This window comes from Mytilus galloprovincialis, chromosome 10 (assembly GCF_965363235.1).
Source record: "Mytilus galloprovincialis chromosome 10, xbMytGall1.hap1.1, whole genome shotgun sequence".
NCBI lineage: Eukaryota > Metazoa > Mollusca > Bivalvia > Mytilida > Mytilidae > Mytilus > Mytilus galloprovincialis.
The window spans coordinates 47,808,994-47,826,370 of NC_134847.1; the positions used below are offsets into that span (position 1 = coordinate 47,808,994).

The window sequence follows — 17,377 nt, forward strand, 5'->3', positions numbered from 1 at the left end:
CACCAGCCCAGTAGTCAACACTTCGGTATTGAAATGAATATCAATAATGTGGTCATTTTTATAAATTTCCTGTTTACAAAATTTTGAATTTTTCGAAAAACTAAGGATTTTCTTATCCCAGGCATAGATTACCTTAGCCGTATTTGGCACAACTTTTTGGAATTTTGGATCCTCAATGCTCTTCAACTTTGTACTTGTTTGGCTTTATAAATATTTTGATATGAGCGTCACTGATGAGTCTTATATAGACGAAACGCGCGTCTGACGTACTAAATTATAATCGTGGTACCTTTGATAACTATGTATGAACTAGGAGAATCAAGATGTTTACTCCATATACAGTGGTTGTTGTTTGTTTACATTTATAACATTTGTTTTTCTTTATCGTCCTGTAGATAAATCAGTCGAAGTTTTCTTACTTGAACAGTTGTACAATTGTTCGATTCTTTAATAGCTTGCTATGAATTATGGGTTTGCTCGTTTTTGAATGTTGTATGATGACAAATAGTTGCCAACTTTAATGTCATTGGTTTCCGACTCATGGGCAATCATACTACATCTTTTTAATTTGATACAGTATAAACTTAACAAATTGGTCAAATTTCTTCAAACTTTGTATAATAGTACACAACTAATCATTATAAAGCGAGGAAAAACTGCAGATTAGGGAGTAGATAGTTTTCATAATAGCTTGTCAAGATAGTAAACATTATACAATTAGTTTCACTTTCAGTAGTCAAGTTTGATACAAACAGAAATGTGGGTGTCAATGAGAAGGAAGCCTTAAAACACAAAACATCTAAACTTTATAAAAAAAACTCAACCATGGAGGAGGTATCCTGACTCCTGACAGGCACATGTAAATCTAGCAGTGACATAACTTTACAAATATTTAGATATCTGTCAAACAGTATCACATTTGGTAGATCCAGAACATCTTTTTGTATATGACCAAACTAAGATTGAAGAGTGGTTTTAGGCTGAAGTTATCTTTAACATGTTTAAGGTTGATGTTGAACAATTGCCTAAATCACTCAGCCAAACAATGTTTGTTGGCCAACATTCAAATAAAAAAATATCATGAGAAATAATATAGATATTATGGTATATGTATCTAGGTACTAAAATTTTGACACATTTCACAGACATTAAAAAAAATACATTCAGATGTAATCATTTTATTATAAAAAGAGAGACTTGGCTAACAAGGGGAAGAGAACACAATGAAAACAAAATTATAATAAAAGCATGTTTCCACAGCAAATTCCTCCACCTTAACATTATAAGTAAATCTAGAATAAAAGTCAAATTCAGATTTTAACATATATGACTTTTCGTAACTGACCACATAAACATTTAAATACACATAAATTCTTTTGCATATAAACAATATATATTTCATTTTTCATTCAAATATATCACATTCATCATTCTCCCAGATGCAGATCTAATTACACATATAAATACTAGAGGCTCTAAAGAGCCTGTGTCGCTCACCTTGGTCTATGTGCATATTAAACAAAGGACACAAATGGATTCATGACAAAATTGTATTTTGGTGATGGTGATGTGTTTGAAGTTCTTACTTTACTGAACATTCTTGCTTCTTACAATTATATCTATAATGAACTTTGCCCATTAGTAACAGAGAAAAATATTTGGTAAAAATTTACATAAATTTACCAAATTAATGAAAATTGTTAAAAATTGACTATAAAGGGCAATAACTCCTTAAGGGGTCAATTGACCATTTAGGTCATGTGGACTTATTTGTAGATCTTACTTTGATGAACATTATCGCTGTTTACAGTTTATCGCTATCTATAATAGTATTCAAGATAATAACCAAAAACAGCAAAATTTCTTTAAAAATTACCAATTGGAGGGCAGCAACCCAACAACCGGTTGTCCAATTCATTTGAATATTTAAGGGCAGATATATATTGACTTGATTTACAATTTAACTCCTTGTCAGATTTCCTCTAAATGATTTGGGTTTCAGAGTTATAAGCAAAAAACTACATGTTACCCCTGTTCTATTTTTAGCCATGGTGGCCATCTTGGTTGGATGGCCAGGTCATCGGACACATTTTTCAAACAAGGTACCTCAAAGATGATTGTGGCCAAGTTTGAATTAATTTGGCCCAGTAGTTTCAGAGAAGATTTTTGTAAAAGATAACTAAGATTTACGAAAAATGGTTAAAAATTGACTATAAAGGGCAATAACTCCTAAAGGGGTCAACTGACCATTTCGGTCATGTTGACTTATTTGTAAATCTTACTTTGATGAACATTATTGCTGTTTACAGTTTATCTCTATCTATAATAATATCAAGATAATAACCAAAAACAGCAAAATTTCCTCAAAATTACCAATTCAGGGGCAGCAACCAAACAAAGGGTTGACCGATTCATCTGGAAATTTCAGGGCAGATAGATCTTGACCTGATAAACATATTTACCCCCTGTCAGATATCCTCTAAATGCTTTGGTTTTTGAGTTATAAGCCAAAAACTGCATTTTACCCCTATGTTCTATTTTTAGCCGTGGCGGCCATCTTGGTTGGTTGACCGGGTCACGCCACACATTTTTTAAACTATATAGCCCAATGATGATTGTGGCCAAGTTTGGTTCAATTTGGCCCAGTAGTTTCAGAGGAGAAGATTTTTGTAAAAGTTAACGACGACGGACGAAAGACGACGACGCCGGACGCAAAGTGATGGGAAAAGCTCACTTGGCCCTTCGGGCCAGGTGAGCTAATAAATGCATTAGAATAGAATTCTTTTACAACCTAAATATTGGGGGAACCATAACTTAAGTACAAATTTCAGAAAGTTCACATAAAAAACGAACACGAGTCCTTTGTGTTAAGTTAATGTGACAACAACACAACTTTGTATTAAACAACTTCATTTTTTTTGGCATGATTGTATGTCTAACTTTGATTTTTGGTATATATTTTCCTCTTGTTATATGCTGGTTAACTAGCCATTAGTCTAGGTAGGAATAATTTGAATTAGGATTTAAAAAATTTCAAATTAAGAACCAACATGTTTTAAAAAAAATATCTATTTTTCTTAAAAGGAAAAAGATCAAATTTTTAAGTATTTAAGAATGTCTCATTGATAATTTTGTTCTTTCCTACCAGAAAGATCTTTTTTAATTAATCAAAGCCATCTTTGGCCCACCATTCCATTGATTTAAAATATGCATGATCATTTAAAAATACTTGGATTAATTCTTGTTTTTCTAAAGCTGATAAGTATAAAGGATGAAAACTTCAACAAATCCTGTTTCTCAAACACATATATTAAACAAAAAAAAATAATTCTGATGACAGAATAAATAAGAAAGCAAGAACAGTAAATACATAAAAACTGAGAAATGGTTTAAAATAAGAAAATTATCATGTGCACTTATAATTGAGAGTTAATGACACTCATTTAAAATACAAAATTTATTTTGATCTAAGAGCTAGCTCTATTAGAATACAAACAATAAAAATCAAAATGTTGAGTTGATATAAATGAGTTGAACATACTTCTTATATTTATATACTAACCAACTTTTCACAATAATTAAACTTTGTAATAATTTAAATACATAATACAAAGTGATAATTTCTGAATTCACATATTATACTTTGGCACTATTATCACAACCACAAAATGTTTTATTTATACAATTTTTAACAATTTACAAATATATACATTTTACTTTTCATTATCCTATAAAAACAAATGCATTTTGACATATACATATCAATTACATTTCAATGAATAAAACATATGAAATAAATACACCTACCCATTAAAATTACATATAAGAAAGAAATCTATTATACCAAGTGAATCAAAGTGTGGGTAGGGAAGTTTATGACATATATTTTGATACTCTTATGTAGATTACTGTATTTAGATGTTTAAATCACTCAATTTTTAACCTTTAGATTTTCTAGACTTGACCATTTTTTTTACTTCCACAAAGTCAGACAGGGAAAAAAGCTTTTAATAATTCTATTCTAAAAAAGAAAACAATTATTTTGATGTGACTATTTTTTTCTACCTTGAGTAGATTTTTTCATCAAAATGGTTGCACGAGAGAAAATTATTGTAAATAACAAAAATTGTGATCTGCTTATAGAAAGAATTATTAAAGAAACATAAAAAAACCTTCTTGAAATGTATTTTAAAATATAACAGATAACTGATTGTTTAATATAAAATGGATATCAAAAATGAACATAAAATAAAATGAAAGCACATTAACTTTTAAAATCTGATTATAACAAGTATAATTACATTGGTAAATAAAAATATTCATTCAGGAATTATAACTCTGTATGTCAAATTAATTCTTGGACCTCTGTCATGATATTCTCTAGGAATTCTATGCTATAAAAAGAAAAAAGAAAACATTCAATAGAATAGCATACATCTGAGTGAGTTTAAAAGCTAACATTGTTTGTAATAATTCATATTTAAACAACAATTCCAGGTCATTTTAAATAAGAAACAAACAAGTTCCCAGAGACAGCATCTTTTTAATCTCAGGTTATAATTCAATTTTACAGTATATTTCCCCCCCATCTATAATATTTTTATACGACCGCAAAATTTGAAAAATTTTTCGTCGTATATTGCTATCACGTTGGCGTCGGCGTCGTCGTCGTCGTCGTCGTTGTCGGCGTCGTCGTCGTCGGCGTCGTTGTCGTCCGGCGTCCGAATACTTTTAGTTTTCGCACTCTAACTTTAGTAAAAGTGAATGGAAATCTATGAAATTTTAACACAAGGTTTATGACCACAAAAGGAAGGTTGGTATTGATTTTGGGAGTTTTGGTCCCAACATTTTAGGAATTAGGGGCCAAAAAGGGCCCAAATAAGCATTTTCTTGGTTTTCGCACTATAACTTTAGTTTAAGTGAATAGAAATCTATGAAATTTTGACACAAGGTTTATGACCACAAAAGGAAGGTTGGGATTGATTTTGGGGGTTTTGGTTCCAACAGTTCAGGAATTAAGGGCCAAAAAAGGGCCCAAATAAGCATTATTCTTGGTTTTCGCACAATAACTTTAGTATAAGTAAATAGAAATCAATGAAATTTTAGCACAAGGTTTATGACCACAAAAGGAAGGTTGGGATTGATTTTTGGAGTTGAGGTCACAACAGTTTATGAATTAGGGGCCAAAAAGGGGCCCTATTAAGCATTATTTTTGGTTTTTGCACCATAACTTTAGTATAAGTAAATAGAAATCTATGAAATTTAAACACAAGGTTTATGACCATAAAAGGAAGGTTGGGTTTGATTTTGGGAGTTTTGGTCCTTACAGTTTAGGAATAAGGGGCCCAAAGGGTCCAAAATTGAACTTTGTGTGATTTCATCAAAAATTGAATAATTGGGGTTCTTTGATATGCCGAATCTAACTATGTATGTAGATTCTTAATTTTTGGTCCCGTTTTCAAATTGGTCTACATTAAGGTCCAAAGGGTCCAAAATTAAACTTAGTTTGATTTTAACAAAAATTGAATCCTTGGGGTTCTTTGATATGCTGAATTTAAAAATGTACTTAGATTTTTAATTATTGGCCTAGTTTTCAAGTTGGTCCAAATGGGGGTCCAAAATTAAACTTTGTTTGATTTCTTCAAAAATTGAATAAATGGGTTCTTTGATATGCCAAATCTAACTGTGTATGTAGATTCTTAATTTTTGGTCCAGTTTTCAAATTGGTCTACATTAAGGTCCAAAGGGTCCAAATTAAACTAAGTTTGATTTTAACAAAAATTAAATTCTTGGGCTTATTTGATATGCTTTATCTAAATATGTACTTTGATTTTTGATTATGGGCCCAGTTTTCAAGTTGGTCCAAATCAGGATTCCATATCAAGTATTGTGCAATAGCAAGAAATTTTCAATTGCACAGTATTGCACAATAGCAAGAAATATCTAATTGCACAATATTGTGCAATAGCAATTAATTTTCAATTGAAGTTATCTTTCTTTGTATAGAATAGTAGTTGATAATATATGTTGGAAATTTGCCAGACATGACTATGATGTCATTTTCTATTTTTATTTGCCAATAACTTTATGTAAATAACTTCATTGGAAATTTGCCAATATAAAATGTTGCTGCTGAAGCTTTTTTTCCTTATCTTATCTAAAATGTTTTAGATAATGTATGTTGGAAATTTGCCAGACACGACTATGATGTCATTTTCTATTTTTATTTGCCAATAACTTTATGTTAATAACTTCATTGGAAATTTGCCAATATAAAATGTTGCTGATGAAGTTTTTTTTATTGTTTTATACAATAAACAATGTATATTCACTTTTACTACCAACCAATCTTTACCATTCAGTGATAACAAGCACTTTATTTTACATTTTAATATTTTATGATGTATTTAAAAGAGTAGTTATTGTTGCAAACTCCATTAGAAATTTGAATTGATATCAGTTTTGGAAAAAGGGAAACGGGGATGTGAAAAAAGGGGGAGGGGGTTAAATTTTTCTCATTTCAGATTTCATAAATAAAAAGAAAATTTCTTCAAACATTATTTTGAGAGGATTAATATTCAACAGCATAGTGAATTGCTCAAAGGCAAAAAAAAACTTTTAAGTTCATTAGACCACATTCATTCTGTGTCAGAAACCTATGCTGTGTCAACTATTTAATTTTAGATTTAAATAAGAAGAAATCTTTAATTGATTTGTAAAATCTTGACATTTGTTTTGTGTAAAAAAACCCATGTAATGTCAAAAATTTGATCACAATCCAAATTCAGAGCTGTATCACGCTTGAATGTTTTGTCCATACTTGCCCCAACTGTTCAGGGTTCGACCTCTGCGGTCGTATAAAGCTGCGCCCTGCGGAGCACCTGGTTTTAACATGATTTTACATGTGTTTGTATTTACTTTGTGTCTTTTAAATCTCAGGTTGAAATTCAATTTAACAATATAGTTTTTTTCAATCCATAATTAAAAATAAAATAACAGGATTTTACTTGTGTTTGTATTTACATTTTGGTTTTTCTTTTTAGTGTTTATACCTTTGTCACATTATTTGTAGATGACAAAATTATTAAATTTATTATTTCTTTTAATATGTATTTCTGTATTGGCCTTTTTATTGGTAGGCGTTTTTGTTATAATTTTATTTCAGTTTTGCATCTGTAAATTGCATATTTCATATTTTTCTCATTGATTTGTTTTAAATACTATATAATAACTACCTAGAGTTTTTGCTTTGTTTATATAGGATGCTATATTAATTTTCATCATTATCATACTTATTTTTTGTGCAAACCTTTTCATGCACAAATACCAGTATTTAATACTGGAGATTAATTATTATTTGTTGGATACCAATTTACGTGGGTTTATGGGAATAGGTGAACCACTAATTTAAATGTTAGTTTCTATTTCCTTGCACATAGACATTGGCAAAATCACAAAAATCAAATATCAACGAAATAACAAGTCTTTCTCAATCCACAAAAATCAATAACAACGAAAAATAAGTGAATCCACAGTAATCTGTCACATATTTCCCCATGTACTTACTTGCCAGTCTGCCTGTGTTGCCCCTTCCATTATTAACAAAGAACCATGAGTCAAAGGTATTTTGGCATGTTGCATATAGGTGTAGTCATCTGAACCCTATAACATAAAATAGACATACATTGTACTTTTTTTTAATACTTTTTTGTTATAGAAGAAACAATCGTACAGCATGATATTCAGTTAGCAGTCAATGGTATAATATAAATAAGTTATTCAGAGAAAATAACATCCATGTCTTATTACGAATGCTTTCATTATAATATTTGTAAAGTAAAATTTAGCAAAAATAAATAAATTAACGAGAAGTTTTCTTTCAAGCAGTTAGATAAAATGTAGAAAGTATTAGCCTTCAAGAAGTTGTTAAACAAAGGGTAGTAGATCATTTCTACTCACCAATAAAATAAAATAGTACATATAACAATGTTTGTGAAATGAAACAAGACCATCATTATAATCTAGAAACATATTAATTTCATACTTATCTCTATCAGAAATATACATACACTAGCAGGCTTCTTTCTCAGCTCAAAATTTCTGCTATCACCAAAGGATAAGGAAGCTATTGTTGGTTCAGGGCCTAATGACCGCTCATCGTCTGAATGCCAAGCCACTGAATCATGTCCATCACGGTACATATTAGCTAACATTGAATTAAATTGCAGTCCTGTTACTTCCTCTAATCTGTCCTTTAACATTTTCAAGGTTGAATGCCACTGAAATGAAGCAGAATATTTATTATTTCTCAGCATGTTTATCCCTGTGTTGCCTCTTTTCTTACTTTTTATTTATAAACATTTCATTTTCAATATATCAATCTTAATTTTTTAGGTGTTCTAACCATCAAAACTTGATAGTTTTGGATTGATGCATCCTTAATGCCCAGTGGCAAGTATTACTTGGATAATAACTATATTTAACAATACAATAGGAAGTTTCCGTAAAGTAAGCTAACAGCAATGAATAAAAGGAACAAATTTTGACCACCACTGAAACATTAGGGTGTGGTGGATAGTGAAAGAAATCCCCTTGCAATAGGCCAATCATGTATACAGGGATGATTCCATGTGTTTTCAAATGGGTCCCTTGAACATCAAATTGGGAATTTTTATCCCAATTGGGATTTTTATCTATATATTTATATATACTTTATAAGATATCTCATAAATTACATTAGATGTCTCGTAAAATATAGAAGATATCTAATTAACTATATAATATATCTAATGAACTATATAAGATATCTTATAAAGTTGATGAGATATCTTGAAGTTAAATTAAATAGCAAAACGGCTTGCCATATTAACCACTGAAAAAAAATCATCCATTTGATATTTTTTCAACAGGTCATCTTTATAAATTTACCTTGATTCAAATGGATTATTGAACTGGCCAATTGTCGAATTCAGAAAAGCAATTACAAAAGTTTATTTACTTAATTGATAAGATACTTAAGGCAATTGAACTAGTGAACCTTAAAAGTGTCTTAGATCATTTTTATTACTTTCTGAACAGTTCCATAATGATGACATCGTATTTTATGAATGGAGCTATCATCAACATTATTTTCAAACAAACTCAAACTTTTGTCTTTTGATGAAATAGACCAAAATATCAAATATTTTCTTTTACAAAACAAGTTTTTATCAATTTCTATAACAGCCCTGCTGAGCGATCTGCTTTTACGAGTTTGGCGCCCATTAAAATTATTCATCAATGTTATATCAAAATTTGAATTTGCTCTTTGCCGAGGTCTGCTTTGATAGCCATTTAGACACAAAGCATGTTTTGATCAACCTGCTGAGCGATCTAATTTTACGAGATCAAATACTCCCATAAAATTTTAATCAATTGAATCCGGCTGCTAAAATTCATTATCACATGTTGACATAATTATTCGTTGTTAATAAGGTTTTCAATAAGGGCCTGTAATAAAATGCGATCGTAGTCAGCATTCTTAGTATCCGGATTTAAAAAAAACGTTTTGACAACAAGCTATGAAAAATTATAGTGACGGAAACTTTTCCAGTAAAACCGTTTTTTATTTTATTTTCTTGCATTGGGAATTTGTATTCACAAACAATTTTTTGGGGCCGCTGGTTGATTTAAGGGTCGCTAAGCGGCCCTAAACTATATAGTGGAATCATTCCTGTGTATAGTTTGTATATAGGTTCTTTAAATGCAGAGAGCACAGTGCTCACATTATCAAGATATATGTTTATACAAGGGTGAATCTAAATACCTAGTCATTCATGTCTGGGCATAAAATATTTTTCACAGCAAAAAATTAAAGTGACTATATTTTCAGAATTTTTGCAATTTTTATTCATGTGAAAAATGCTAAGAGATACTAAGGTGTCACAAATTTAAATCTAGCACTATAAATTGTGACAGCATTATCTGTGTGCAGAATTTCCTGAATTTGCAATAAGTAAGTCACATTTGAATCCATTGTCTAGCAAGAGCAATAATAAATGCACACAACATTTTCTGAATTTAAAGTCCTTGCAAAAAAATTAGAGAATGAGCGATATAAGCTTTATTCAACACTGTGAATTTAATCACAGAAATTAATTCTTACCTCAGCATTAGCTTCATGTCTCACACCTGAGTAAGAATAAGGAAAATCGCCGTACCAAGCTGTTAGTCGTGGCTGTAGAAATGACTCTCCATTTTTAAAATCAGACCTTTGTCGCCAAGGTACTTCATGATACAAGTCATTGTAAATTGTATCAGCCTCAGCAGGATCCAGAAAATTTGGAAAGAATCTTATCCTGTTACATACATGAAGATATAAGTTTCACAAAAATTGTTCAACATGAATTGTAAGGTATGCAAGAACAAAACCTAAACTATTTTGTCAATTATTGTCTACCATTTCAATGAGGGGCCTGATGGAGGGGTCTCATCACGATTCATAAGTTGATTTTTATTGTCAATCATGATTCACAGAAAATAAATTTCCATGATCACGGATAACGAAAATATATAAAAAAAAATCTGTAGAAAAACCGATCACGATAGCGAAAATGCGCCGATCGTGAAGAACGAAAATAACCCATCAGGCCACTCTTCAATGATTCCTTTTTGGATTCTGTGTCAAAAGCAATTTTCTGATTTGGACCCAAACATGATTACATTTAAATCAAAGAACAGAGTTCCAATGTCTCCTGCACATATTTTATCTATCAAAGTTACAAGGGCAATAACTAAAAAAGCTATTGTTTGTTGTTCATTAAAACATATATTGTGTTTAACTATATAGCTTGAAATCATACATGCAGACTCAGGGTTAATTATTATATAAAACTTTGTATTGCTGAATGATTTAAGCTTGATGGACAAAAATGGAACAATAGGATATAATTTCTAATTTAATACATGTACATCCTTGGGAAAATATATATTTAGAGCACTGAAGCTCAGAAATTACTGTTTTCAGTAAGATGATTTGTAATTCATTTGTTACAAATATTTGCTATTTTGAATTATATTTATATGTATTTATTTTTTGTGTATTTGATACTTCTGTCTGTTTTTGTCATGATCGTATATTTTTGTAATCTATATTTAGTATATATTGATTATACATGTACCTATATGTTGTAAAACATTTGGTTAATAAAGAATTGAATTGTAAAAATATATATATATAGAAAATTGGTACCAATCAAATTCAGAAAATAAGAAACTGAACTTTTATTTCATTATGTATCATTTAACAGTAGGAGATAACTTTATGGGTCTGCTTCCTTCTGTTTAAATGAGGTTAAAAAGTACATAATATCTATAATATCGTGTATACCTTGATACTCCAGATGGTTCTGTACTTAGATCACATACACCAGCTTTCCTATAAATAGAAAATTCCAATTCATAACAATTATTTGTATTTACTACAGAATAATCCTCCCTTTTTAATGGACAATAAATCCAACATATCTCATCTATGTCTGAGGAACTAAATGGAGTACATGTCTCTCCATTTTTGTATTTTTTAACTTAAAAGTTTCAAATTTAAATTAAATTTTAAATTGACAATTCAAGAGTGGACTGCTAATGGCATAAATGTGGAAATGAGCTGTTGAGTAAAATGTATGTTATTGGTTGCACCTTCAGGTCACTTTAATTTGTATGTGTACCTGTATGTGATATTGCCTCACACTATGACATACATTAACTATAATATTCAATTTTGTCTAAAAACTATACCATTTTTACCAATACATTCATTTTACCAATTAAAAACTTTGGATATTTTTTTAGAATTTTTCAAATAAGGGTACCGTCAGTGTCTTTTTGTGCTAAATGTTTTACAATCTTAAAAAATAATGCATCTTTGGTCTTGCCATGATGGGTCAAGACAGATTTTCATGAGTCCAGGACTCATGCCAGTCATGAACACCAACTATTTACATGCATATTCCAATATAGTACAATGTGACTATCTGTACTTACGTTATAACCTTTTCAACTGGCTTCTCTCTGACTTCCTGTTAATAAAAGAAATCACATCTAATTATTTAGTACAATATTCTTAATTTACATGTATCATGTGTATCCTTCAATATCAATATGTCACAGCATTAATTTGCATTAAAACTAATATACCATTGTAAAGGCACTTTAAACAGGAGGCTGTCTAAAATGCAGCAAGCAGGGTTTTAATTACATTAATAAGTGCCAATTTCAATCAATCAAACCATAACTCCTAAATGACAAATGTGAAAATTGTCAATACCACACTAGAACTCCATTTTGTCATCTGTAACAACATATAATAATGTAAAAAGCATTTGCCATACGGTTCAAAAGTTGAAATCATAAGGTACCTTTTTTAATCTGACATTCAAAGACAGCTGTATCTCCTGAGTGACACAAAGTAAAAATCACTGTGTCAGAGGACAAAGATAAAATAATTAAGGGAATACCATTCTAACCAACTTGGAAGGCCATTTATGAATGATTCCAACAATAGAAATAAATTAGTCTTACATGGAGAAGATGTTACTGAGTCGTAAAACTTTTGTCTGATCCATTTGTCATTTGAAATGAACTTTGTTTCTTCATGTTCATAAGGGGACGAAGTCCCTTGCCATTTGAAATGAACTTTGTTTCTTCGTGTTCATAAGCATTATAAGGGGACAAAGTCCCTTGTCATTTGAAATGAACTATGTTTCTTCGTGTTCATAAGGGGACAGAGTCCCATATTACAGTAGAAAAATCAATAAAAAAAATAATGAAAAAAAAAACATCAAGAAAATTTCCCAAAATTTTCAATGTACATGTACTTATGAAATAAAAATCGTTAACTTTTTTTTGGGCATAACCTGTGAAAGGGCTAAGGTAATGCCTGCCTCATATTAGCTAATAGGGCTCTTCACGGTTAGTTCGGCCATATTGGATAGGGGCAGATTTTCATAACAGAGGTAAAAATGGTGTGTAAAACAGAGCAGTTGCTTGGAAACATGCATAAGATTTCCCACACTTTCATACTATCTGCACCTCTTTCTAAAAAATCTGCCCCCTATATATATATATCCAATATGGCAGAACTAACCATGAAGAACCCTATTCAACAGTAGCAAATGAGTAGATTTATGACATAACAAGTCAAGTTAATGTGTAATTGACAACTGCATCATCGAAATATAAAAAAAAGTTACGGAAAACTAGTCATTTCTCAAAAGTGCAAGTTATTATGGGGACGAAGTCCCCTATAACAGTAGAAAATTCAATAAAAAAAAAAAAAAAAATCGGGAAAATTTCCCGAATTTTTCATTGTACTAATGAACTCAAAATCGTTCAATTTTTTTTTTGTCGCGTTTTTGAATTTCCGGATCGGCGCAGAAATCTACTTCAGTTTCCGGTCTTGTTTACATGAGACTTTGAATAAAATGTATATTTATCAGTCTAAGAAAGGAACTAATACTAATTCATTAAAAAAAAAAATGTTTGTTATTAAAAAAACGTTACCTGATGACAGCGTTTTTTTGTTTACATTGAATATGACGTCATAACTTAAATAACGTCACAACTAATATCCCTAACAACAGAACCAAAATTGGAAACGTTGCGGTATTTCCGTTTCTCTTTTTAACAGTGTTGATTTTTAAAAAAAATAATCATAGACTTCGTCCCCATTCACAGGTAATTCCTGCCTCATATCATGCATATTAGATAATCATGATATTATTATTAGATGTACTGGAAGAATTTTTTGTGACAAGACCAAAATCCTCTCATCAGAGCCTAACAATAAACCCTGCATTTCCCATAGAAATTATTATGGGGACGAAGTCCCCAATTACGGTTGAAAAATCAATAAAAAAAAAAAAAAAAAAAAAATCGGGAAAATTTCCCAAATTTTTCATTCTACTAATGAACTCAAAATCGTTAATTTTTTTTTCAGATCTACTTCCTGTTCCGGTTTTCTCCGCTTTTGCGCAGATATCTGTCTTGTTTGCATGAGACTTTGAAAAAAATTTTATTTATCAGTCTAGTAAAATATAAGATTAGATCTCAATACAAATTCAATTTTAATAATGGTTTGATATGAAAAAACGTTACCTGATGAAAGCGTTTCTTTTGCTTACATCGAATATGACGTTATAACTTAAAGAACGTCACAGCTAATTCCCTAACAACAGAAATCAAAATCACGAACTTTATGTACGGTATTTCGGTTTCTTTTATCAACATGATTGAATTAAAAAAATAATACATACAGACTTCGTCCCCATTCACAAGTTATGCCTGCCTCATATTATTGAATATAAAGTGTTATATATGTCCTCATTTTACATTTCGTTAATACCTCTTCAGATTCTTGGAACATAAATTTCTTTTCAGTATGTTGGACTTGATCAACATTTTTTCCAGTCCAAGCTGGAGCTTGAGGAACTTGGGGTTTGTTTCTGTCAGATCTGACATTTGATGGTGCAGCCCAACCACCTTGAACTCTGGATCGACGTTTGCGATCTGTATTCATCTCGAATTGTAAGAAAAAAAATGAAAATATTTATAATTTTTGTGTTTATCTCATCAACCGGATGTATCCATGGGCGCCGCCATTTTATTTGCAGATGAAAGGGTTTATAAGAATTTACTGTTACAGAAACAAAATAAATTTAACTTAAACAAACTTAAATGTTAAAACTACAGCGCATCATAACCAACTAATGACATTTTGATGGTCTGGATGGGGACCTTTACTTTACTTTAGTCTGTACTGTTCCGCCTATATCAGACGACCCACTTTTCAGTGTGAATATCATACGTATATATATTGTCAGTTAATCCAATGCACTAGTATTGATTGTTTATACACATTAACCACCACCTCTATTTACACACGAGAATAAATACATCCCATGAATATATACATGACCGAAACTGGAGCGCAAGTCATTGGACTCTAAAATGTTCGTTGCTCCATTTCAAATTATCAATTGTCACATTTGCACACTTATTCATTAAGCTGTTTGATATTAATTTATTAGTACTACCTCAATAAATTCGATCGCACCTGATGTAACTTAAAACATAGTCCTCTAGTAATACATTCCACTTTAAAAACATCGCCTCTGGACAGAAAATGAAATACACTGCAGTCTATAATTAACTGTAAAGTGTTGATTTCGGAACAAAATAGTTCATCATAAAGTTTAGTAGTTACAACATCTTTAATAAAAGTTTTTAGACTCTGTATAAAACTGTTTCTCACATTATCTAAACTACTGCATCTCAAGATAAAATGTAACCGGTTCTCATCCTCAATTCCACATAGCGGACAGATTGCACTAATTTGTCGTTTACTAAATTTAGACTTATCACATTGAAGAGTATAGGTGTTACATGCTAACTTAGATTTGATACAAGCACGTAAGGTAGAGTAAGGTTCAGATCCACAAGTATTCCAAATAGAATGAATGCTTCCAAATTCAGCATCAGTATAGTTTAAAAGGTTTAAAGATGATTTTTCTGACGCTTCAGATTTTAGTTTAGTTATCCAGTAGTAGTTTACTAAGGAGTTAACCAGTTTTTTCCATTTTGACTTTGAAGGAGGGTTGACAAGTAGATCATGAGGTGACGGCAGATCATATAATTCTGTAATTGTAACTACTTTACGAAACCAGCTGTTTGATGACTCGGTTTTCATTGCAAGTTGACGGAATGCTAAGTCACGTTCGACAGAGTTATCATTATCAATAATGTTTCTAAAAATACCAAGGATTCTTTTGTGGATTTCTGCTTCAATAGGAATTTGTCCAATTAATAGTAGAACTGCAGCATTTGCTGTACGGTCCGGTAAATGTTGAATACGTTTTAAAAGTTTCACAAAATATATTGTAAGATTACTAATGTCTGTTTTTGAAAGCAGTATGACCTCAAGTCCATATAAAAGCCTGGGAATCACGTAGCAGCGGATAAGATGAAGTGAAACCTTAGGGTTGACTCCGTTTAGTCCATAAAGTCCAGCACCCATCAGTGAGTAGACAGTCTGTCTGGCTAGTTGAATGCGACCAGGGACAACTTCTTTAGTGCCTAAACGGGAAAGTTTATCACGTTTAATACCGAGATGAACTGCGTTTTCCGGAGTATCCAAAATTTCACCGTTAATAGACCAATCGAAAGAGTCAGCACATCTATAGTTTAATACACATGATTTTTGACTACTAATAAGATAACGATATTTATTAGCATGAAAAGTTTGTAAATCTAACATAGACTGTATTTCGTATGGACAGTTTGAAACTAAGGTGACATCATCTGCGACTGTCGGAACTCCTACGTAGATTGAGCCAATATGAGAACCTAAACGATAGGTTTCGAGTGTAGTGAGAAGAGAGTTTATGAAAATCTTATAAGCGGTTGGGGACCAGACACCACCCTGTCGGACACCTTGAGATTCCAGGAATGTTCTGGACGTTTGTCCTTGCCATTTGATATTAGAGTTCAGCCCATTATACCAGTCCTTAAAGAGAAGCCAATTGTCACCACAAAGTCCAGCTTTATTCATTTCACGAAGAAGACCATCATGCCAAACTACATCGAAAGCACTTTTAGCATCAGTGAGTGCAATAATTAGTGGATTCCCATTCTCTTTAGCCTCAGTATGTAATTCAGTAAGAATAAGCGCAGCAACAAGCGGTATTTCACCTTGAGTAAACCCTTTCTGTAACGGACTTTGTATATTGGAAATATTGTCCTTATTCCTGACAAGATGTAATTTTTCTGTTAATTTCCCAACGGGATTAGTAATAGTAATTTTCCTGTAGGAACCAGGATCCTCTTTCGGTTTCCCCTTTTTCTTGAAAACAGGACAAGCAAGTCCATTTTTAAATACAGTTGGAATAATATGATTTGAAAATGAGAATGATATAATAGATGTTAAAACATAAGAGAGAGTTTTTCCACCAAATTTTAAATGTTCACAAGTTACTCTAGAGGCATCAGGTGCCTTTCCATTCTTAAGTGAATTAATAATGTGTACCACCTCCTTTTCTGAGACTGGGGCCAGAGTATCTCTATTATTAGTATAAGTATCGGTCAAGGCTGCTATGTCCTGTTCCACAATAAGTTTATATGTATCATCAAAGTCCGGGTTATCGACCGGGGTAGCTAACTTTTCGTAATATGAAGCCCAGGTATCTAAAATTTCTTCCTCAGTATTTATTATTTTATTGTCATATTTTAAAATAGATGTCACAGAAGAGCGCAAGTTACGCTGGTTGTTAATTAAAGTATAGAAATTTTTATCATTTCTGTCAGATAGCGACATAATTTCAGTAAATTTAGACTGTCTCTTAGC

At 31.3% G+C, this 17,377-nt stretch overlaps 1 protein-coding gene across 1 annotated transcript; it reads right to left on the bottom strand.

Moving 5' to 3' along the window:
- Positions 1-1,162: 1,162 nt before the first annotated feature.
- LOC143047702 (alpha-ketoglutarate-dependent dioxygenase alkB homolog 3-like) lies at positions 1,163-14,658 on the bottom strand. The gene is made up of 7 exons (XM_076220910.1): positions 14,381-14,658; positions 12,022-12,056; positions 11,369-11,416; positions 10,145-10,337; positions 8,070-8,279; positions 7,567-7,662; positions 1,163-4,394 (listed from the first exon to the last, which is right to left on the bottom strand). The coding sequence occupies exons 1-7, from the start codon at positions 14,552-14,554 to the stop codon at positions 4,320-4,322; spliced, it is 831 nt and encodes a 276-aa protein (XP_076077025.1). The 5' UTR covers positions 14,555-14,658; the 3' UTR covers positions 1,163-4,319.
- Between the last annotated feature and the right edge of the window lie 2,719 nt (positions 14,659-17,377).